Below are 25,046 nucleotides of genomic sequence, written 5' to 3' on the forward strand. Positions count from 1 at the left end.
GAGGCATTACAAATAGCGGGGGAGAGAAGGCAAGCAAAATGCGAGGGAGATAGTGAAAGATACAGGAAATTGAATGCAGATTTCCAAAAAATAGCAAGGAGAGACAAGAAGGCCTTCTTAAACGAGCAGTGCAAAGAAATAGAGGAAAACAATAGAATGGAAGAAACCAGAGATCTGTTCAAGAAAATTGGAGATATGAAAGGAACATTTCGTACAAAGATTTCCATAATAAAAGACAAAAGTGGAAAGGACCTAACAGAAGCAGAAGACATCAAGAAGAGGTGGCAAGAATACACAGAGGAACTATACCAGAAAGAAATGGATGTCTCGTATACCCCAGGTAGTGTGGTTGCTGACCTTGAGCCAGACATCCTGGAGAGTGAAGTCAAATGGGCCTTAGAAAGCACTGCTAATAACAAGGCCAGTGATGGTATTCCAGCTGAACTATTTAAAATTTTAAAAGATGATGCTGTTAAAGTGCTACACTCAATATGCCAGCAAATTTGGAAAACTCAGCAGTGGCCAGAGGATTGGAGAAGATCAGTCTACATCCCAATCCCAAAGAAAGGCAGTGCCAAAGAATGCGCCAACTACCGCACAATTGCACTCATTTCACACGCTAGCCAGGTTATGCTACAAGGCAGGCTTAAGCAGTATGTGGACCGAGAACTCCCAGAAGTGCAAGCTGGATTTCGAAGGGGCAGAGGAACCAGAGACCAAATTGCAAACATGCGCTGGATTATGGAGAAAGCTAGAGAGTTCAAGAAAGACATCTACTTCTGCTTCATTGACTATGCAAAAGCCTTTGGCTGTGTCGACCACAGCAAACTATGGCAAGTTCTTAAAGAAATGGGAGTGCCTGATCACCTCATCTGTCTCCTGAGAAATCTCTATGTGGGACAAGAAGCTACAGTTAGAACTGGATATGAAACAACTGATTGGTTCAAAATTGGGAAAGGAGTACGACAAGGCTGTATATTGTCTCCCTGCTTATTTAACTTATATGCAGAATTCATCATGCGAAAGGTTGGGCTGGATGAATCCCAAGCCGGAATTAAGATTGCCGGAAAAATATCAACAACCTCATATATGCAGATGACACAACCTTGATGGCAGAAAGTGAGGAGGAATTAAATAACCTTTTAATGAGGTTGAAAGAGGAGAGCGCAAAATATGGTCTGAAGCTCAACATCAAAAAAACGAAGATCATGGCCACTAGGCCCATCACCTCCTGGCAAATAGAAGGGGAAGAAATGGAGGCAGTGAGAGATTTTACTTTCTTGGGCTCCATGATCACTGCAGATGGTTACAGCAGTCATGAAATTAAAAGACGCCTGCTCCTTGGGAGAAAGGCGATGGCAAACCTAGACAACATCTTAAAAAGCAGAGACATCACCTTGCCAACAAAGGTCCGTATAGTAAAAGCCATTGTTTTCCCAGTAGTGATGTATGGAAGTGAGAGCTGGACCATAAAGAAGGCGGATTGCCGAAGAATTGATGCTTTTGAACTGTGGTGCTGGAGGAGACTCTTGAGAGTCCCATGGACTGCAAGAAGATCAAACGTATCGATTCTTAAGGAAATCGGCCCTGAGTGGTCACTGGAAGGACAGATCGTGAAGCTGAAACTCCAATACTTTGGCCACCTCATGAGAAGAGAAGACTCCCTGGAAAAGACCCTGATGTTGGGAAAGATTGAGGGCACAAGAAGAAGGGGACGACAGAGGACAAGATGGTTAGACAGCGTTCTTGAAGCTACAAACGTGAGTCTGACCAAACTGCGGGAAGCAGTGGAAGATAGGAGTGCCTGGCGTGCTTTGGTCCATGGGGTCACAAAGAGTCGGACACGACTAAACGACTAAACAACAAGGAGTCTCAAAGCGGTTAATAATCTCCTTTCCCTTCCTCCCCCACAACAAACACTCTGTGAGGTGAGTGAGGCTGAGAGACTTCAGAGAAGTGTGACCGGCCCAAGGACACCCAGCAGCTACATGTGGAGGAGTGGAGACACGAACCTGGTTCACCAGATTACAAGTCTACCTCTGCTAACCGCTGCACCACACTGGCAGTCTCAATTACAAAGCAAATAGTTTAGCTATGCCCTGCATGAATAAGTACTTCCTTTAATTCATCCTGAATATTGCATAAAACTTCATATATAAACTTCATTGGATGTCCACAAGTTCTGGTATTATGAATTTTCTCTATCCGCTTTCTCCATGCCATGTGAATTTGTTACCAAGGGAGCCAGGATCTCTTTACACCTTGGACACACCAATGAACTTCTGCCCACCAAGGAGATAGCTGTATATGTGACGGACAGTGCTAAATACTGGGGTAGAGTGGGGTGGAAACCTGCACCTCTGTTGGCAACCTGCTCAATTGTTTTTGTAGTTTAAGTTACTTTATGGACAGCCTAGGTTTTCTTTAGATAAAGGAAAGGAGGGGCAAAAACGTGTAGAAAAAGGCACATATGCTAAAGTGTGCATAAAAATGCATAGTGAAAATAGATTTAAAATGCATTATATTAAGGGAAAGTGCTTTGAAAAAATATGTGCATTAGGTAAAATTGAACACAGAAAGGATATATTAGGAGTAATTCACCCTAAAGTGCTGATGAATTTTCATGAGAACTTTTTTTTAAAAAAACCCAAAATGCATACTGATGTGCACATTTGGAAGAACTGATCTTCAGATTGGAAAAATGAGAAACAAGAATTTACCAATTTATCCACCCCTAGTTCCAACTCAAGAGCTCATTTCCCTGCTTAACTGATGCTTATTAGGAGTATGAAGTAGGAGCTTTCCGAGTTTTCCTTTCCAAAAAGGGGAAAGTGGTGATGTAGCCAGTAGAAGCATGGTGGGGCACTGCCACTCACTTTACCTCTAGCCAGTAGCATCACTGCTTCTTCTCAGGAGACAGAGAACCCTTGCATAATTGGTGGTCCCACTGTAGATAGGATTGTGCATGCAGCCTAATTTGCATGCAGGCTGTTTCAGGTTAATGAGAGCCTGTCTTGCTGCTGGGGTCAGATGAACACATTTATGTTGTGTTCTAAAACCTTTCTCAAAAAATTGATTGGATGGGGCAATCTATATTTCTCCCATCTACAGACATTTGATTCAGGCAACACAGTAGATGTATGTGCATGCATGGAAGGAGAAGAACTGTCTCTAAGAACAGATGAGAGTTTTTGAGTTTGTGTACTTAGATTTTCCGGGTCATGGTTGCTGAATGGATGTGTGTGTGCCTTTGGTACAGATTCCTCTGAATGCATCTCTTTTTTATATCATGAACTAGGTCTCACATTATGGTACAGCATATCTCTTAGTAACATCTGTTCAAAAGAAGGTGCTTGGCTGGTTTTTTTGTTTGAAGGAATTGAAAGCGCAGATTATTTTCCCCCAATTGTAATAGGATTTTCAAACATGACACCATTGATGGGGTGAGAGGAATAAAAACCTTGGCAAGCATGAAGTGGGGCATTTTGAACTGACACAGAGTGATTTCAATATGTGTAGCAAAACAATATATGCTTTTTGAGAAACAACATATCCTTTGCAGCTGAAAATAAATGCACAGAAACAAAACCCTGTCACTCAAAGAGATTTTTACAAAAAAAAAGGCCTCTATAACAGGTTCAGTTTGTTATTTCTAAAGAAGAAATTATGATGTTTTCTTCCATCCTATTGCATTCCAAGTTGGAAGTGGAAGGCAATTTGACATATTTCCAAACAGATGAATGCTCTTTGTACAGAGGGCATGCCCCTTTAGTAATGAAGCCTTGAAAATTATACTTGAAATGTGAATAACCAGCTTGTGTTTTGTGGAAAAATCCCTGATTATTCCTTGAACCAGAAGATTTGTTTCTAAACTCATCAGTTACAAGGTAACCTTCCTATTTCAAGGGTCCCTGGAGAATATGACATGCTGACGACTTATGCCCTGATGTTGCTAGAATGAAGTTCTACCGCCATTTGCAACAATGAGGTATTTGCCTAGCTATGTCTGCCTGAAGCATGTTCTTTTGGCCTTTGACCTGTTGAGTTCTTCAGAAACACAGCCATGACCTCTTCTCACTTGTTACAACCACAAATTATTAATTAGCCTCTGGTTCCAACTCCAGCAACTGTTGCAGGGCAGTTGAAATGTGGCCTTTTGGAAAGGGATTCCACTGGACATAGCAGTGGCACAAAGCTCTTTGAATGACTGCTGTAAAACCACTCTACAAACTCAAATTCACAGACTTTCCTTTCCTCCTCCTCCTCTTCTTCTTCTTCACATTTTTCTAATGTGGCATCTTCTTCGAAGTAGTTCATGCCTACAAGACTCACTCTTAGGCAGTTGTTTAGTGGGTGAGCATGTGGAGATGTTTACTATGGTTGGTGACTTCTCAGAGGCCGTGACATTGCGCTTCTAACAAATGAAGCAAGTGAGGCTTTTCGTGAGGCATATTGATAAACTTAATGGAAAAGCTTCACCTGCTTAATTTGTGTATGCCACACTATACAGTAAAAGGTAGAAGATGGTTGTTAAAAAGATGGCGACCTTAGTCTGTATCTCAGACACACTGAGATCACAGCTGTCAGTCGTCAAGTGTCAACCAGTCCTGGGGTTTCCATGATGTTAATATGGCCCAATTATATTGGCCCAATACAGATGACAACTCACTAAGCAGTAAGGTTTTCCCTGAGAGAAGTCAAAAAGTGGAGACTTGCTCTAACCCATAATAAAATAATTTAATGCCCTAATGCTCGGATTACTAGATTGAGGTTTGCTGTAGGAATACCTCTAAAGTTACTTTTCTTGTAAGTGGTGCGTGATAGAATTATTGTATGGTAGTATTTGGTGCCGTGATGCAATTGTATCTTGGGGAGCAGTGCCAGAAAATAAGTCCTGCTAGCATAGATCTGGGCATGTTATTAGTACAGGTATCTCTACTTGTAATCCATTTCATTTGCAGCATCCTATATGATACACCTGGAAGCTTTTGCATTTTAGGTTAGTGATGCAACTTCAGTACTACCCAAGGTTTGTCCTCAAATCACCATACTTTTCTGTCTATAGGACACCCCCATGGATAAGACACCCCCTAATTTTTGGGACTCAATATTAAGAAAATGGGGGGAGAGTATCCAGAATGGGAGAAATGCTGGAAAAAAGCTCACCCAAATTCCAAATGCTTGCGATCGAATGCAACGTAGAAACCTCCTATCATATTTCCGATTGACACCAGCAGCCGCCAGTCCCACGCCCAATTGCCGCAGCAGAGCCCAATCACCAGCAGCCATTGTCACAGCAGCGCCCAATCACAAGCAGACATTGTCGCAGCAACACCTAATCACAAGCGGACATTGTCGCAGCAGTGCCCAATCACAAGCGGACATTGTCGCAGCAGTGCCCAATCACAAGCGGACATTGCCGCAGCAGCGCCCAATCACAAACAGACATTGTCGCAGCAATAACGTTTACTGTATTTTGGGTTTTTATGGAAGCCGCCCAGAGTGGCTGGGGAGGCCCAGCCAGATGGGCGGGGTATAAATAATAAATTATTATTATTATTATTATTATTATTATTATTATTATTATTATTATTATTACACCAGTGACAATCTACTACTCAAGACAGAAATCATTTCCCTCTGCACTACCCATGTTTAAGACTACCCCAATTTTTAAGCGTTGTTTTAAGGTAAAAAAACATCGTCTTATAGACGGAAAAGTACGGTAGCTTCTGTGATGTTTCGCTACTGCTAGGGCATGAATCAATCAATGTTATGACAGTATGATATAGAAATTGCTTATTGTGAGTAATAATGTTTCCTAGCTGATGCTGTTATATGACACTAATCACTGCAGGCTACCATATACTCCGAATGAACTCTCCTATTTCTCTGGAGAGAATTCCTCACATTCTGGTTTTTATGTACCGTACGTTTCATGTTTGTGGCTTTAAATCACAACAAAATAAACCGTGTTTTGAAATGCATTCTGTTCCATGGGACTCTTGCTCATAAGCTTGAACAGGCTTACGGTATATTGTATTCTGATGTTAGAGAAAGAATTGTATTTGTATGTTAACCTGCAATTGATGTATCTACTTTCAAGCTTGTTTTAGGTTAGTGTCATATTAAAATGGCTCTTATTCACAGACATTTGCCTTGATCTACCAAAAGAGATTTGTATGTGGCTGATAAATATAGCGCTGCATTAGTATTCATATTGCAAAGTTCCTCTGAGCCCAACTGAACTGTTTGGATGCTCCTTTTGATCTAGATTAAGGGGAAGTAACATGAAGAAGTTAACTTCAAGGTACAATCAACATGTTAGGTAAAGGTAAAGGGACCCCTGACCATTAGGTCCAGTCATGACCGACTCTGGGGTTGCGGCGCTCATCTCGCTTTATTGGTCGAGGGAGCCGGCGTACAACTTCCAGGTCATGTGGCCAGCATGACTAAGCCACTTCTGGCAAACTAGAGCAGCGCACAGAAACACCATTTACCTTCCCGCCGGAGCAGTACCTATTTATATACTTGTACTTTGACGTGCTTTTGAACTGCTAGGTTGGCAGGAGCTGGGACCGAGCAACGGGAGCTCACCCCGTCGTGGGGATTCGAACCGCCGACCTTCTGATCAGCAAGTCCTAGGCTCTGTGGTTTAACTGGTCAATTATCTGTTAGCAATGAAATGGATTATTATTATTTTTTCCAGATATAGGTACTCCAAGACTGAAACTTGTTTGGTAGGAAGAAAAAGGGCCAGAGTTCCATGAGAGTCCCCATCTTCTCTGGCTATCCCTGGCTAAAGGCAAATAGCAGTTCCTGTATTTTAGAACCAATGTGGTTCTCTCCAGATGGATTTGAACTGCAACTTCCATCTTCCCTGACCACTGGCTACATTAGTCAGAGATTATGGGAGTTTTAAGCTAACATCTGGAGGACTCTACCTTGGCTATCCCTGCCTTGAGAACATAGGTTGGGGCCATAGGTCAGTGGGTGTAATTTTGCTTCCCACCTTTATATTTTGAGTCATATTTGGCAGCAGGCAACATTCCATTCATAACAGCAACAAGTGCTTCAGCAACTTTTTAGCGTTTCCTCCATGCCTATGTTTTTAAAATATTGGGAATTAAATTATCAAGTGCCTAAGGTTGTCGAGTGAAGATGTAAAACAGCTGTAGATCTAATGCATTTTTGTCATTAAGTTTATATACACAAATGAAAGACTATAAACGTCACTGTTTGTGGAATGGAAGTAGCAAGCCAGACATACCTGTAAAGTAAAATATACACACATCAGCATTCATGCCAAAACAAGATTCTTTACCATAGTCTTTCAGGTGTTTAGATACATGAACACTTGTTCTAAGTATGCTGAAATGGAAAAAAGAAATCATGTTCTGGTCTTCTCAACTCTTGAGATACAATGTGAGGAATACATTGGAAAGATGGCACCCACATATTTAGCTCTGAATATTTTATCTTAGACGAAGCATGCAATTGTGTTGACAGTGCCCTTTCCTAATGTAAGTTGTCTGGACTTGTTTGTTCTTCATGCACTTTGCAGTTATGACACTTGCTGTTTCCACTCCACTTGTGCTCTGCATTGTGTGGCTTAATTGGTCTAGGGCAGCTTTTTGTCTCTTCATTAGTACATTTATGTTGTCACAGTGACTAAACATTATTTCGTCTTGTGTAATTTAAGCAAGTTTAGGTAAACATTCTTGTTTAGATGGTTTGATTAAATTACTTTAAATGCTTAAAATATTTTTAGTACATGTAGAAATAATATTTTTAAAGTAAAGGATGCACAATACAGTGGTACCTCGGGTTGAGTACTTAATTCGTTCCGGAGGTCCGTTCTTAACCTGAAACTGTTCTTAACCTGAAGCACCACTTTAGCCAATGGGGCCTCCTGCTGCTGCCACACCACCAGAGCACAATTTCTGTTCTCATCCTGAAGCAAAGTTCTTAACCCGAGGTACTATTTCTGGGTTAGCGGAGTCTGTAACCTGAAGCGTATGTAACCTGAAGTGTATGTAACCTGAAGCGTATGTAACCCAAGGTACCACTGTATAATAAATCATACTCCAAATACGTACATCAATATATCTCACTAGTTAATGGATAGTTAGAGTACCTTTTGTCATTGTAGATGAGCTTTACGGACCGCTTACTGATGGCGAGTGGTGACTGCAACCCAGCATGATCACAGTCCGAGCCAGGGACAAACTTTTGGTCTCACATGGCCTTGGGGGGGGGGGGACAACACTCCCTTCTCCTCTGGCCATGTGGGTTGCTGGGGCATGCATTTAAATGGAGCTATCATGGGCAAGCAAAGGGGCGTGGCTTGCATTGTGGACCGGACTAAAGACTTCAGCCCCTAGTGTTCCCTTGGGTCTGCTCATGAGGCATATAAAGAAGCATCACCCAGACTCACCAGCTCAGTTGGACCTGGATTCCCTATCCTCCCATCCTATGTAGCATATGGTCCTGCCTGAAGGTGAGAGGGCAGGTCCTTCATAAGACCTTTCTATGGAAATAGTTGGTTGCATATTCAGAACCAGGGAGAAATTTGTCTGCAGACAAATTGGGCCTGTCAGGCAGTTTTGCCTACCTCATGGTGGGTATCCTTGGGCTGGAGCCTTGATCTAGGGGGGGGGGCTGGGAGCCCACCCACTCCTGCTTCAGGTAATTGGGGTTAACCCATTAAAGGGGTCCAGGTGCAGGTGCTCTCCAGATGTCCAAAGGAGGCCAATGGGCCATGGAAACACCCCCCCCCCGAGCTGAATGACGGTCTTAGAGGGATCACCCGTATTGGATGTATGTCACATAGCAATTCTTAACCCAGGACAGACCCTGCAAAATATTAAACCAGCAGTCGGGCTGAATGATTCAGGATATAGTGGTACCTCTGGTTATGAACTTAACCTGAAACCATTCTTAACCTGAGGTACCATTTTATCTAATGGGGCCTCCCGCTGCCAGCGTGAGATTTCTGTTCTTATCCCGAGGTAAAGTTCTTAACCTGAGGTACCACTTCTGGGTTAGTGGAGTCTGTAACCCAAAGTGTTTGTAACCCGAGGTGTAACCCGAGGTCCCACTGTACATTCCCACTGCCTATGTCAAAGCCTACTTACATTTGTCATCATTAAAGTTGTGGTCTATTTGAACCCAAGATGTTTGTCCAGTGTGTCTATTGTATCATCCCATGCTTTGGACCTCGCTGGCTGCAGGTCTCCTGCTCCTGATCCCACAAGCTTCTCTTGCAAATGATGTGTCACTGCTTATTTTATGTGCTACATTCAGATGTTCAAAAATCCTGTTTTCCTTTTCTCTAAGGGCAATAGGAAGTTAGAATGATCCCAGCAGAGGTGCTCAAAGTTTTAAGAAATGCAGATGAGATTTGTTTTGTCATATAAAACTGCTAACTCTGCCACTCTTGCTTTATTTTTAGACTGGCCTTTTGTGTCCCCACCAGTCAAGAAACTACCATTTCTTTGAATAGGCTAGGCACCCCCATGAACCTAACAAATGTATCAGGAAATGGCATTGCTCCCTGGGCCCACAGATCCCGAATTCACCTCATATTCTTACAACAACTTGGAGACACTTTGCGAAGTGCAGGCAAAGAAAGGATTCTTCTACAAAAAGGCCACACTTCTGCGTCCTGGGGAAGACTTGTGTTGCTTTGCCCACCGAGAGGACCGAACTGCGTATGTGATCATCAATGTAGGTGGCATCAAATACAGAATCCCATGGACCACATTAGAGAATTGCCCCTTGACCAGGCTTGGGAAGTTAAAATCGTGTAACAACTACGAAGAGATCATGGATATCTGTGATGACTATGATGTCAATTGCAACGAGTTTTTCTTTGACCGCAACCCGTGTGCCTTCAGGACCATCATGACTTTTGTGACGGCTGGGAAGCTCAGGCTCCTGAGAGAAATGTGTGCCCTCTCTTTCCAAGATGAGCTGGTTTACTGGGGGATAGAAGAGGAACACCTGGAGTGGTGCTGTAAAAAAAGGCTGCGACAAAAAGAGGAAGAGATGGCGGAGGCTGCCCTGTTTGAAGAGGAAATGCTAGCTAGTGAAGAGCCACAATGTGCCTTCGAGGACAGTAGCCGTTTGCAGTTCTGCATGAGAAAGCTCAGGGATATGGTGGAAAATCCTCACTCGGGGATCCCTGGAAAGATCTTTGCTTGCATATCCGTTTCCTTTGTTGCCATCACTGCAGTTAGTCTCTGTATTAGCACCATGCCAGATCTCAGAGAAGAAGAAGACCGGGTAAGTGAACAGAAATGCATTTTATAAAAAGTAATGATGCTGAAAATAACATAAAGTGCTGGTGAAGTTTCCACCTCATCCCCAGCATACATCCCGATAAGTCCATGTTTGGTGCATCAGTTTCTGTTTTCTGTAGATGAAACCTAGTACATTATTATGGAGATACTAAATTTCGAAAATTAGCTTGAGCAGATGTCTCCCAAAGTTCTGTTGCCTAGCTGCTGCTGTTGTATTGCAACCTTTGGTTGGATCAAAAGGTTCTCTTCTAGTGACAGAAAGAGCTTTGAGAAATTGAAATGCCATTTATGTAAGCCGTTGACTGAGACTTGCTCCTTGATCCAACGTGTGTCTACTCAGGCTGCATACACACAATTCATTCTGGAATCAGTGGAGACTGAGTACTTGCATGTGTACAAAATTCTGACAACTTTTAAGTGAATTGTTTTTCAGAATTCTTACTTAAAACCTTACAAAATTTAATATGCTGTTAGACCTTTAAAATATCCCCTTCTAAATTGCTTACAAAGTTTGCCGCTTACCTCAGCACAAAAAAGACCACACATTTGGTAAGTTTAAAACGGTTTACTTACAGACTCTTCAAAGTTCAGATTTCATAGGCTTTCCTATACAGCAGCAAGAAAAAGACAGGCAGTATAACTTAGGTTCCAGAATGGTAGGAGTTTCTAAATTATTTGTATAGAAACACAAAGATGGCTTGCTCCAAGTGGTCTAAGCTTGGAGCATTCTGCTTAGACCTCCTTACTGGTAAGGTTCACAGGGCAGAAGGATGGTGGAAAGTGGGAGAACAAAGAGTTTGGTAGCCCTTCCTCTCAATGTGAGCGGATGTGACCTGGCTAAGCCTAGCAGGACAACTTGCTCTATGGAGCTTAACCCCTTCATTCATTAATCAGTGTTAAGCATGTTGGTTATATGAGGCTGATTTATCCCACACATACAGCCTGAAGCACTCCAGAGGTGGCTATGTCCTCGGGCAGTGACTGCTGACAAAGTTTCAAAAAGTAATTTCAGGATAAAACAAATTGTCTATGATAATAAGCTGGTATAAAAACGTAATATCCTTGAAGCAGCATATTATTGTAACTGATGGTGACAAGCAAAAAAGGGCAAATAGTCAATTAATTAGAGCAGTGATAAACTGCTTATTGATATGCCAGGGCAAAGCATAAAATGGAACATCGTTTTACCACATATATCAAAATCCTAACCTGTTGCTGCCATACTACAAAGGTTTGATTTTCAGGGGTCTGATTCTGCTGTAAAGGGACAGCTGGTGGCAGAATCTCATGTAACTGCAGATTCAGCAGCAACCATTGACTGTTGTCCTGTGAAAGTGGGGGCAAGACTCCTTTGCTTTTTCAGACCTGTGCCAGCCATCTAATACTTAAGGTGGTATTGGGAAACTAATAGAAGAGATAGGCACTTCTTAATACTTTTAACCAAACAACCTCCGGCCTGCTTCACTTGATTAATAATAATGGCTTGCTTTTAACTGTCTTCTGACCACTGTTTTACACAGCTGACAAGCAAATAAATATATTTATTTGTCTGTCTGCTGTTTTGTTTTGTTTTGTTTTTTACTAGTTTAGTACATCTTTTCAATATGCAAGTTCTGATATCTTTTTTTTTACCAAAATGATTTGGCTTTGATTACCCGTTGCTTTTCAAGAAATACTGACCTCTGCATCTGGTTCTGAATAGCGGAGAGAAAGAAGAAATTTGGTTAACAAAAGAAACTTTGCATTTAACGTTCACCAATTCCTCCCCCAAAACTAAGGCCGAAAAGGAAAGAAAGAAGAAGCTGCCTAGCTGGCCTATTACTTATGCAGAGAAAGGTACTGTGTGCCCATATCAACGTTTATTATAATGGGAACAATGCTGTTTAAGTAACATCTGTGCAAAGGAGCCTCGCTGCTAGATTCTCTTCTCAACTTACAAGTGAAAAACTGTTGCAATTAATGAAATTTTAATAGGAATATGTGGCTCAGTAGTCTTGAATTGGACACTGTGTTAGAGGAAGATTTGTAGGTATTAACCATTATAACTCATACAGAGAACTTGATACTGTCGGATTTTTTTATTATTATTTTTTGCATTATACTACACATACTTTATTACACTTCTTGTTTTCCTGTTTTGTGCAGCAGCCATGGTAGGAGATGCATGTGAAAACGAAGTACTCTGTTTTAAGAATTGGGAACTAGAAGCTTTGCTTCATAAAACAAGCACAGACCTTGTTTCACATCCAACTGGCAATTTTACTAAAATGGTTTCTGTTGTTTATATATCATTTTGATATATAATCTACTGTAACTAAGTGAATCAGTTTAGGCTATAATTTGAGGATCCAAGAAGTCAGAAATCTGTGCCCTGGTAAGTCATAAAAATATGTGGAACTGCCTTTAACTAAGTAAACCTGGACTCAGCTCTCTAATGCAGTTCTCTAGCCACACAGTGTATACAGAAGAGGGGTGAAGTGTCCATAAGAATGTGTATATTAGTGAAAATAACATGCAAAAAGGCATTATTTTAGGGAAAAGTGCATACAAAAGTGTATGTTGGGATAAATTTTCATGCAAATGCTGGTTAATTTTCATGAGGACTTTTAAAAAATCTCAGACTGATGTGGAAATGTGGAGAATTGAACCTAGGGTTCAAAAAATGAGAAACTGAAGTTGGCATATTTGTGCATCCCTACCGTCTTCATCTGTTTTGGTAGACCATACCTACAAAAATAATAGGAAGTGCTAAAGTACCCTTTACCAGTACAATATAGTACAGACAAATCTGCACTCCATATAAAAAAAGTATCTGTTTTCTGACATGAATGAGGATCACATAACCAGAGTCAAAACGTGGAGGGAAAAAATTGGATATGGAATTATGAAAAACATTGATGATGATGAGAGGCAGGACTATGATGTTGAAAGCACTTCAGAATTCAGACTGTCGGAAGCCAAAACAAAAATTATTACAATTTGGAAGACAATTGGACTTTTTTTTTTAGTTTTTTATTGTGAGAATACTGCACCCAGGCTAATATGGATTTAGGAGTTGCCACAGTGTGGAAGCAGCTCTGTCAAACCAACCTTGCAAAGAAAATGACAGCCTAACATTTTAGGCAAGTGGTTGCTTTATAACCTTTGTTGAGAAAGCTCCTGTCAATTTGTGTCTTTTCAATGGTAGTGCTGGGACTAACAGAAGAGGGAATGCCTTTGCCAGTATTGGCACAGAAGAGCGAGCCAAAGCCAAAGCTCACTCCAGTTGTCTGTTTTCAGTCAAAATGATTGGTTGCTGCTTAGTTTCATACAGTAGGTCACTAAGAGGAAGTGTTAGGCTTCTAGTTCACAGGCAGGAAGCATGGCTTAGAGCCTCATCCTCCTGGCTTCAGCAAACATTCCTGGATACAAATTAAACTACAGAGGGTACCACAAATATCCAGGACACTTTGCCATCTTGAAACTGGAAACTTGATTTTAACGGGAGAGATATTGCAGGAGTGTGGTTTTACTGATTTGATACTGCTTCCCCACATCTCAGCCCCACAAAGCATTTGTGCGATGATCTTTGACACGTAGATCTTGATGGCTGGATTGATTAAATTCTCCACCCTCAAGTGGAAGAACCTGTATAGCTGTCCAGTAGAGGGGACAGATACAGTGGTACCTTTGGTTACATACGCTTCAGGTTACAGACTCCGCTAACCCAGAAATAGTAGCTCAGGTTAAGAACTTTGTTTCAGGATGAGAACAGAAATCGTGCGGCGGCAGCAGGAGGCCCCATTAGCTAAAGTGGTGCTTCAGGTTAAGAACAGTTTCAGGTTAAGAACGGACCTCCGGAACGAATTAAGTACGTAACCAGAGGTACTACTGTAATAGCTTAAACTCATCCACATGGGGATTCCTTGAAATCTTTTCTTCAATAAGTAATCCTAGGTATTTAAATCTATGTACTTGCTCAAGAGTATGACCATCTAATGTCCACTTGGACTCGGTAACCCTCTTACCGAATAGGGCAACCTTAGTTTTGGCATATTTAACTTTTAGGTGTTCTTTTTTACAGTTGGCCAAATTTGACCAGCATCCTTCTGAGTCCAGTTTTGTTGAAAGAGAGCAGGACTAGGTAATCAGCATAAAGCAAAATGGACACTTCACTGGTTTTACTGTACAGAACTAAAGTCAATGAGAGAAAATGTTTTTCTGATATGGGTTTGTTGACCATGCTCACAGTAGTTCTATCTTGCATTCACTTCAATTTTCTAATTCTCCTCAGTCCAAGCCTTTAAATATGAACATAATTATGTGCCCACATCAAGACTTGTCACAGTTTCACAGGGCCAGATATAATCTTTGAGCAGGATTCAACCCACGCCCAAAGACTCCTGCTTGCTCAACAGGGCTTTCCCCGCCTCTCCTCCCCCATGTGCTTCCCAAAATCAACTCTAGGACTGTTGGGAGAACCGCCAGAACGACACACACGGAGAGGGGGTAGGAGATTGTTCTGACAGGCAAGCCAAAACATTTGCCCTGGCAGAAGGGTCACCTTAGTGTGGCAATGGGTTCCTCCTTTTGCATGCTTCTCATCATACATACAAAATGGCACAGTATAATTTTTAAACATGAATTGTGAAAATGATGTATATACCTATACATCTTTCTTTGACTGGGGAAAAAATGGAGTTGGAGACTGGGGTCATTATGACTTGAGAAGAGACGGTAAGATTTCAGGATCGTGGGGCTGCCATGTTCTGAACTTATGCTAGTAGACAAATATTACAGTTGCCTGGAATTCCTGTGCAGCTGTACAAGCCTGCCAATTAAAAAATAATAATATAATGAAGAAGGGACAATAGTTACAAAAAGAGCAACTGTGTAGGAGGAGCAGGGTCATGTGGGCTGGTCCTTTTCTCAATTCCCTGTGTGTTTGTGTGCTGGAGCGGGTGTTGCTGCCATGTGTGGGGATGTTGGGGATGGGATGGCCCATGCACCCTTGTCTCCTTACCAGCAGGAATGCCTGCATAGTGCTGTTGAGCGACCTGAATCTCACAAAAAGCTAGTACTTCTTGGTAAAGTGCATGGTTTCGTACCAAAAAAAAAGTGGAGCACAAATAGTGGCAAATCACAGGGTGCTGCAGTGATTCTGTCCCTCTTGTGTCTGTTATCAGGAGCAGATTTTCATCTTCTGATGCGGAGGCCTATGCAGGCTGACCACAGAATCATAGAATTGCTGCAATTAGTTTGAGGGAGAGAGAGGAATGGTGACAAGACTCCACAGCAGAATCTTCTTTGTTCCTATATCAGCTGCAGTTGTACTTACTGTGAAAGAAATCATAAAACTTCATATTTCAGGATTTAACGGGTGACTTTTAGTATGTATATGAGCTCTGTTCAGCTCTCAGTATCACCTTTATTGAGGACCAGGCGTTTTACTCTGAACGGATTAAGGGGATTTTTTTTTTTTACTGCTGTTATCCAGTCATTATATTATTGGCTCTTGTGTTGCTGTTTAAATGGAAAAAATATCAATTGGCTTAAAACATTCTGAGTAGGATTAAACATAGTTGTTGGGAGAAAGCAAAGGCAAATAAATAAATGAATGAATGAATGAATGAATGAATGAATGAATGAATGTGGAGGTGTTCTCTGACAAGTGCTTTAGTTATGTAAGAACACCTATATACAGTAGAGCTCTGGCATATTTTTCAGATGTTATGACTATGCACACACAAGTATCGACCTGTGAAATCTGAGTACATTTCCCCTGCTCACTATATTTTGCCCATTTTCATGTGCATGCGCCCATTCACTTCTGTTGTATTTGTACGCATATCTCGCAGTTATGGAGAAAGTGCTATGCGTGCCACAGATCTTCCCATAAGGAAGAATGGTTTTTTTTAAAAAAAAAAAAAACACCAGGCACCTCCATTCATGTTTTCTTCTGAACATATACAGGTTAGGGGATCTCCTCAAAACCCTCCCAGGTGCATTCATTGTCCATGAGTTTGACATCTCAAAAGTACTAGAGCTGTACTATATTGAGGCAGTGAGGAGGTGGAACTCAGCATGGAGCTGCCTATTTATTATATTTTGTAAGGGCTCCCTTGGGTAATTAGCCCTTCATCCCTCTCCTGTTATATATTTTGTTGGCCTCTGGGGATGTCTGAATATCACTAACCTTTGCAGAACCCTCCGCAGCAGAGTGTAGCTTAGGATTCTCAAATTTAAAGTGAATGTTTGTTCTATCAGATAACAAATAGTGTGTATTAACACAAACTCCAGCATCCTGTAAAATGTTCAGAGTAAGCGCCTGGAAATTTCTGGCTTTAGAATAAATTCAGGCCAACCAAGTCAGGAGGTCACAATTCTTTTGGATAAAATGTAGTATGAATGTAAGACAAGTGGATATAAATCCAAATCCAAGCTCCACAAAATATACAGTAGAACCTCATGTTACGTACTGTCCTCCTTGCAAACGCTTTGGGTTACGAGCTCCACTAACCCAGAAGTAGACGCTCCCGGTTGCGAACTTTTCCCCGGGATGCGAGCGCAAGCCACGCAGCGGCAGCAGTGAGAGGCACCATTAGCAAAAGCGCGCCTCATGTTATGAGCGGTTTCAGCTTAAGAACCGACCTCTGGAGCGAATTAAGTTCATAACCGGAGGTACGACTGTACTTTAATTCAGCAGGGGAGAATTCCACCCTTCTCTGAAATATTCTTTATTATATGTCCTCAACTGACCAGACCTGAAATGAAACTGAAATTAGGATACGATACAGGTGGTTGCGGGTCCGTAGTTCAACTTTTCAGTAGTTGAACAAGTTCTTTCCTCTTCTCTGTAAGTGTTGGGAGAAGTGGATGGTAATAGAGAACTTTCAGCTCTTATACTGATAGGAATAAACTTTGGTTATTCAAACACCTTTTCTATAAGTAAAATCTAATACTTTATTTGGAGCTTGATATTTGGCACATAACCATGATGCAGGCACAGCTGCATGTTATAAACCTTTCTGCTGACATGTTTGTGACATAGCTATGTGCAATATGTGTCAAGTTTGTTCTTCTGTGCTCCCAAAACTGGCATAATAACATTGCTGGCAAATGCTAAGCACATCAAGTTAATTCAGAGATACCTGGCCATGTGGTAATTGAAATGGCTTTAGTATCTTGCTAAACAAAACATACACTGGTTACTACTTCCTTTGATATCAGGTCTCCCATGGTATGGGTACATTAGTATTATTATTTGTATACAGTATTATCTGTACATTCATATGTGGTGCCATTGCCTCCACTTGGTGAGTTTTTGGGACAAAGACTTCAACCACCTGACACTAAATACTGTCTTCTGGAACCATCCTTGGAAATAAGTCCAGCACCACTGTAGGAACATGACCCATCTGCCACAGGAGGACACTATGGTCAATGATATCAACAGCTGATGAGAGAACTAAGAGTAACAGGGTTGTACTTCTCCTGGGCCTCCCCTGATAAAGGCAGTTCATCAGGGCAACCAAGACCAATTCAGTCCCAAACCTAAGTTTGAACCCAGATTGGGATGGGTCTAGATCAGGGTGGCCCAACCTCTAAGTGGGCCGCAATAATACTTTGCCACGGGAACTCATGGGCTGCACACTGCTTTGTTGTGCAGCGGGAGGGAGGCAAGAATTTGACACCTTCCCCAGCCCTCACGCTTACTAAGCTGGTTAGTGGGGTGCTGGGCTTTGGGAAGGAGGTGCAAGGCTCTGGCAGGGTCCTAAAGTGATCCTGTGTCCTTCCCAAAACTGGGAATGTGCTAAATAGGCTTTGGGAAGGAAGGACTGTAGGACCCTGTCAGAGTCCTCATGCCTCATTCCCAAAGCCCAGCACCTTGCTTACCCCTGCTTTGCAAAGGCAGCATGAGGGCTGAGGGGGCATCAGATGTTGCCAAGGCCATCAAAAAAGGCCTCCAAAGCCACACGCATCGGACCATCTTGAAGACAAATCAGTTTCCTCCAGGAATGCCTGCCTCTGTGGCACCATGACTGTCCCAACTACCTTGTCCTCGCTTGTGACCTGGCAGTAGTTGTTAAATACCTATCAAGTTCAGAGCATTTTTTTCCTAGAAACAAGAGACTCTGCAGATGCTCTATGAATGTCCCGGACACTGTAGAGCATATTCTCCTTCATTGCCCATTGTACAGTACGCTCCGTCAACGCGTGCTGTCCCCTCTTTTGGGTGGTCTGGAACCGCAGCAAGGTGAATGTGTGGGTTTCTACCTATCCGACGTTGACCAAAGGGTAACGGCGGGGGTAGCCGAGTTTTTGGTAGCAGTCCTCCAAGGAGCAGGATAACAAGGAAAACCACTGACTCTATATGTATATATATATATGCATTTAGCAAACTGCTGCTTTTTTATATATATTTCAAGGCTTTTATATGTTATTTTCTCTTTTAAGGTTTTATTTCCATAATGCCTAATAAAGGTTTGATAAAGTAAAGATAAAGTAAGTAAGCATTTTTTTCAGGAGTGGTCACACCACAGCTTCATACAAAGACCCCATACCCTGGGCACACCCAGTAATGCCCTCCCCCAGCCTCTTAGCTCACCCACAGGGTAGAGAGCTTTATTGTAGGGATACAAGAAAGTATTAACTCTGCTGTTCAGTCTGATATCCCTGTTTGTTGAGGATAAGACTATTAGTGGCTTCAACTCATGATGGTTGTACAACCTGCAGCATCCAAGGTTCTATGCCTCTGAACACCAATTGCTGGGTACCATGAATTGAAGCTGCCCTGCTGATGTGCTTCCCATGGTCAGCTCCAGTGAAAGTAGGATGAAAGTAGGTATTGCATCCAATTCATCAGGGCTCATTTTATATTCTTAAAATACATGCATCTCTCTTCACCTGAGGCAGAATAACAATTTATTATGTGAAATTTGTAAGTGAAAACAACTCATGCTTATCATCCTAATAAACTATCTGCCATACAATCTATTTACTTTCTGGAGGTGATTAACACTCCTAGGGAAGTTAATAGCAAAAAAGCTAACAGTGAATTGCAGCTATATTTGGAAGTGGAAGAGCAATCACAGAAAAAAATGATCGTTATTATTCTTCATTGGTGCTTAAGTGCTGTGAAGGTAAGTTTGTTTGTTGCGTTTCAAACGAGGGCATTGTTCGTCTTCTAGTAAGGAACTGATAATCACTCATTCAAGCAAGGTTTTGCCCCAGAGATAAAATAAAATAGCAGTGATTAGTTTTAATTTATATATTGGAGGGGAAATTGTTCTGTAAAACAGAACTAATAGAGTTCTGTTCTCATAGAGAAGCACTCTTTAGTACAGCAGCACTTTTTAGTACAGGATAGTTGTTCTCAGCTTTTTTGCAGAGGGTCAGGACTCATGCATGAACTGCACTCAGTCATGCATGAACTGCACTCAGTCTCTTGCCTGAACATGAAACACACTATTTCTGTGTGCTACTTTGACAGTGCTTTAACACTCATCTGTGGGATTTTGACTTGGGGAAATAGCTGCTATAAAGATAATGTAAGGATTCAGCAGGGAGTCTTATCAACACTAAGGGTTAGAACGTCACCTGCTTCCCCCCCCCCAATGGGGGCAGGTAGAACTTTTCTAAAAATAAAGCATTGCCACCAAGACTAAATCCTGAAAATGTAGGGCTTGCAATAAGGGCTTACAATAAAGAAGGCGGAGCATCTCTTTAGGGACGAGGTCATTGCATATTCAAGATAATTACAGTTTTAATTCTACAGGAAATTACTTGTGTATGACATTCGAAAATTATGCATATGCACTGGCATAGCATGGGCTTCTCTGTGAATGTAGCAACCGACAACAAATAATGTTGCTAGCTAGGATTCTATATGTGCAGAAATGGAAGGAAGAAGTGGTTCCAACCAAAGAAGAATGGATAAATAATGGACTATGCAGAACTGGCAAAATTAACAGACTCTAATGATGAGTGTTTTATGGAAGAATGGATGCCTTTATTGGACTGTTTAAAGAAATACTATAGTATGATGTACTTGTGAGCAGGATTTGAGCTATGAGTAACAGAAGTAATTTGATTATATTATTGTGGCTATGATTTGATAGATAGAAGAAAGGCTGCAACAGAAGGGAAAAACAACTCCATGGGAAATGGGGGGTGGGATGTCGACAAAAATGACGAAATCATGTTTTGACTGTATAATAATAATAATAATAATTTATTATTTGTACCCCGCCCATCTGGCTGGGTTTCCCCAGCCACTCTGGGCGGCTTCTAACAAAGATGAAAAATACACTAAAATGTATTAAAAACTTCCCTGTCTGGGCTGCCTTCAGATGTCTTCTGAATGTCAGGTAGTTGTTTATTGCTTTGACATCTGATGGGAGGGCATTCCACAGGGCAGGTGCCACTACCGAGAAGGCCCTCTGCCCCGTTCCCTGTAACTTGGCCTCTCGCAGTGAGAGAACCGCCAGAAGGCCCTCGGAGCTGGACCTCAGTGTCCGGGCAGAACGATGGGGGTGGAGACGCTCCTTCAGATATACTGGACTGAGGCCGTTTATGTTATGTATATGTTTAAAACGTTGAAACTTAATAAAATAGAATTGGAAATGTTGCTGCTGTGCTACGTGACTCTTTCATTTTCTGTCTTCTCCACAGGGTGAATGTTCCCAGAAGTGCCATGACATCTTTGTTCTGGAGACGGTCTGCGTGGCTTGGTTTTCCTTTGAGTTTGTCTTGCGCTCCATCCAGGCAGAGAGCAAATGCGCCTTCTTGAAGACTCCACTCAACATTATAGACATCTTGGCCATCTTGCCTTTCTACATCTCTTTGATTATAGATACAGCCTCTACCAAAAACACTGACAAACCTGGGGGTAGTGGCGGTGGCAGCGGTGGTGGAAACAAGTACTTGGAGAGAGTGGGCCTTGTCCTCCGCACCTTGCGAGCCCTCCGTATCCTGTATGTCATGCGATTGGCCAGGCATTCACTGGGGCTGCAGACCCTGGGGCTTACTGTACGCCGTTGCACGCGGGAATTTGGGCTCCTGGTCCTCTTCCTTTGTGTCGCTATGGCACTCTTCTCCCCACTGGTTTTCCTGGCGGAGAGTGAAATGGGAGCCAAGCATGAATTCACCAGTGTCCCCAGCAGTTACTGGTGGGCTGTCATATCCATGACAACTGTTGGCTATGGCGACATGGTACCTCGTAGCATTCCCGGCCAGGTGGTTGCCCTGAGCAGCATCTTGAGTGGCATTTTGCTAATGGCTTTCCCTGTCACGTCCATATTCCACACTTTTTCCCGCTCGTACATCGAGCTTAAAGAGCAACAGCAGAGAGCTGCTAGCAGACAGTACCATCATGTGGAAGAAAGCACCAGAACTCTGAATGAGGACAGTTCCCATGAAGGAGATGCCACATGTTCACAAGAGGTTGATGCAGAGGTGGCTCACGCAGAGACTGAACAGGGAACTAAGAGTTGCTGACTCTAGTGAAACTGAAGTATTGTAGGAACTCCATGGGAACGAGGGCAAGTAGATATTTGTCGTATCTGAAACAGCCCCTGAACTGCCCATATCAGGGTACTCAGCCAAACACAGTGTTGGAGAAAGACTGCCCTTTTAAGCATTGCTTAAGTGACCAATCCTGTTTCTTAAAATAATACTGAAGACAATTCATCTGCAACATCCTTAGAACACAAGATACTTTTCAGCACTCAAGAGTGATCTTGAAGGAACAGCAGTTTAAAAGACAGGTTTCCACTGTACACATAGGGGGGAATAACACTGCGAAAACAGTAGTGTGTATGTTTTTAAATAAGCGCCCCAAATTCAGGGTAAAGTACATGTGCCATAGGACTGGGAGCAAGAGATAGATTGCACAATAACATTTTTTCCCTAAAGCCTGTACCACAGGTGGTTTCATGGTTTTGTAAAAAGTCATGGAGTATTGCACAGAAAGGGTTAAAGGTAAATTTGAAAGTATGGGGACAAAGGGCCATTTCTGACAAAAGCTACCCCTAGTTTACCTCTCTGTTTAATTTTTTCTTCAATAGAACGAAAATCAATAACCACAATTCTGGCTGCCTGCTGACAGGTCTGATGTGTGCTTTAGCTCTTTATGCATTATTTAATAAAACATGCAGATTTACCACAGTAAGCTTTTGCATCCTAGCTTGGATGGCAGACGTATACAATATGTTCCTTTTTGCTCAGATTTGAATGTATATTGTTTTAAAATGATGCTTTTTATTTCCAATGTTTGGTATCTTATTGCACTTCTCAGGAGGTGGCGCCCATTGGTGCCAAGATTTTCAAAACTGAAGAAAACATATCTAAGAAAGGTCAGTGTCTGGTTGGAGGACATTTAGTTCCCTCCCATCATCCACGAATAACTAAAAGGCAGGGTGCCCCCCCCCCAGTACATAGAGTTTGTGAACATAGGTGAGGAGGTAGAAAAAAGAACAGGGAGATGATACTACATACTGTATTGCCAGGGTGGTTTGTAATCATCCCCCCTCCCGCCAAGGGAAAGTAGGCATGCCAAAAACTCCCATTTGTGTGTATGAGAGCTGTTTTTCCAATGCCTAATTGCCCCACCAGGATGGGAAGCACCTGGTGAAAGAACGCGAGAAGGATGAGGCAGGAGGGAAGAGAGATTAGGTATGTGGATGTGAATAGAGGGATAGGGCAAGGGATGCAAAAGGAAAAGCCAAGCCCTCCTGTTGCCTGCTCAGCCCTTGGGGAAATAAAGGTTCCCCATCCCCGATGTAATAGGAACAGTAAAGACAAGTGGTGCAGTATTCTTATTATTTATTACATTTATTAGTAGCTTTCTTGCCATGGCAACTCAAAGGAACAATTTTAAGCAAAAAATGAACACCTGCCTACATTAAATTAATAAAAGAAATCTAAAAAACCTTTCTGATTGGTTTTTTTAAAAAAGTAGATACAAGCTGTAGGTAACTAAAAGCCAAAGGCGTAATGAAAAAGGATTGTTTTTGCCTGGTGCCTAAAGACATGTAATGATGGTCCCAGGTGAGCCTTCCTGGGGAGAGCATTCCACAAGCGAGGAGCCACTACTGAAAAGGGCACACAGTTCTCATGGTGCAGAGGGCAGCATATGAAAAAGCTGAACTTTCAATGTTGTGAAGATGCACAGAGAAGAAGCACAAGGCTTTTTGCATCCTGCATCGGTGATATGCAACAGCTGCTGTTATGATGTAGAACAAAGACTGAAAGAAGTTATGCTCTAGTAGGATTGAGAAATCTCTCTCTTACTTTCTCTCTCTCTCTCTCTCTCTCTCTCTCTCTCTCACACACACACACACACACACACACACACACACACCAACCACAAAAACAACAGAATACTCCTTTCTCACCACAGACTTGGTTACATGTGGAGCATGCAAACAATTTCTTCATGGCTGTCCTACACAGAGTGAGCAGTAGCAACAGAAGTCGGCACTCTGCTATTTTCCTACTACAGTCAAGCAGCAGTTTGGCACACATCTTACTTGCCATGAGCCTCACCCCATCACCCTACAAAAGCAAGTGCTTCAGATCTGAGCAAAAAAATAAGAGCATCATCAGCCTTGGGGTTGTTTTTTTTAAGTTTCTAGTGGAGGAAAGTAGTAACTAGTAAGGCAGATGTTCAGCTTCTCTTCAGATGAGTTAATTTGTGGTCAGCAAGGTTGTGAGAAAAATGACATTCCAGATCATATTCAGGACCATGGAAGTCTATTGATTTCAGGTTTTTTTCACTAACAAAATAGCTACTGTTTTTCAAAATGCTTCTGTCCTTAGTAAATAATAATCATTTTAAACATAGCTTTGAATTAATATTTCCTGTTTCTCATTACCACTTGTTCCAAGATATTTGAAAATAAAATTCTCTTGAAGCACCCCATCTAATTGTGCTTTCTTCTTTTACTTACGAAAGCTAATCTATATCGTACATAAACCAAACTCCCAGTTTCTTGTCCTGAACTTTAGATGCTTTTATTTAATGTGTAAGACAGTTCTGCATATCCTAAGTACTGGGTGAAAGCCAATCTTTAGGGAATTCTCTTTGGTGTATGGTTTTATAAACAATATGGTGCTTCTTTTGCCGTTCTGAGATTAGCACAATTTTGGGTGGGTGTGTTTTTTTAAAATCCCACTAAACCAGAATGCTAACATAGGCAGAGAGACAAGGCGAGCAGCTCATCCCATGTGGCTGCTGTATTTACACACATCTTGTAGTTGTGAGGAACAGCATCCATAAGGTTGCAGCTGTTGGTGAAGGAGGCAACCAGTTAACTGGCCAGTTTAGTCCTTGGTACAACCTGTATATTTTCTTTAAGGGCCACTTCACAATGTTCAAATCTATATGTTAATTCTAAACAAACCAAAGACGTTTAAGCTGGGTTGGGAGGGAATCAGCCAAAAGCCTGTACAAAGCATGGAGGGTGTAGGGGGGACAAGAATCAGTGCTGGAGCTGGAACCAGGTATATATAGCAGAAAGGCAAACACTAGAGGTGCAGGCTTCACCCTGTAATAGAAAATCCCACATCTTGTGAAATGCACCTATATGCAGCCTAAGTTGTTCCATGCAATCGGGCTCTACTAAATACCATGGTGTCTCTAATAATAAAAGATGAGAGTCTTGCTCCAGCTGGTCTCATCTCCATGTTCAACAGTAAGGATACCTCCAGACATGATGTTTTCTGTGGGTCTGAATCAGAGTACTAAGAGATCAGCAGCCT

At 42.0% G+C, this 25,046-nt stretch overlaps 1 protein-coding gene across 6 annotated transcripts in view; it reads left to right on the top strand.

Annotated features, from left to right (window-relative positions):
- The window catches only part of KCNG2 (potassium voltage-gated channel modifier subfamily G member 2), a 51,892-nt gene extending 27,686 nt beyond the window's left edge, over positions 1-24,206 (top strand). For all 6 annotated transcript variants that reach the window (XM_083746960.1, XM_083746963.1, XM_083746961.1 and 3 more), the window contains 2 exons: positions 9,455-10,287; positions 20,958-24,206. In XM_083746960.1, coding sequence (XP_083603086.1) covers positions 9,532-10,287; positions 20,958-21,782 — 1,581 coding nt within the window. In that variant the 5' untranslated portion in view covers positions 9,455-9,531 and the 3' untranslated portion in view covers positions 21,783-24,206. The remainder of the gene's footprint in view (positions 1-9,454; positions 10,288-20,957) is intronic.
- Positions 24,207-25,046: the final 840 nt, after the last annotated feature.

The sequence above is a fragment of the Podarcis gaigeae genome, assembly GCF_964106915.1.
Source record: "Podarcis gaigeae genome assembly, chromosome: 7".
In the NCBI taxonomy this organism is placed as follows: domain Eukaryota; kingdom Metazoa; phylum Chordata; class Lepidosauria; order Squamata; family Lacertidae; genus Podarcis; species Podarcis gaigeae.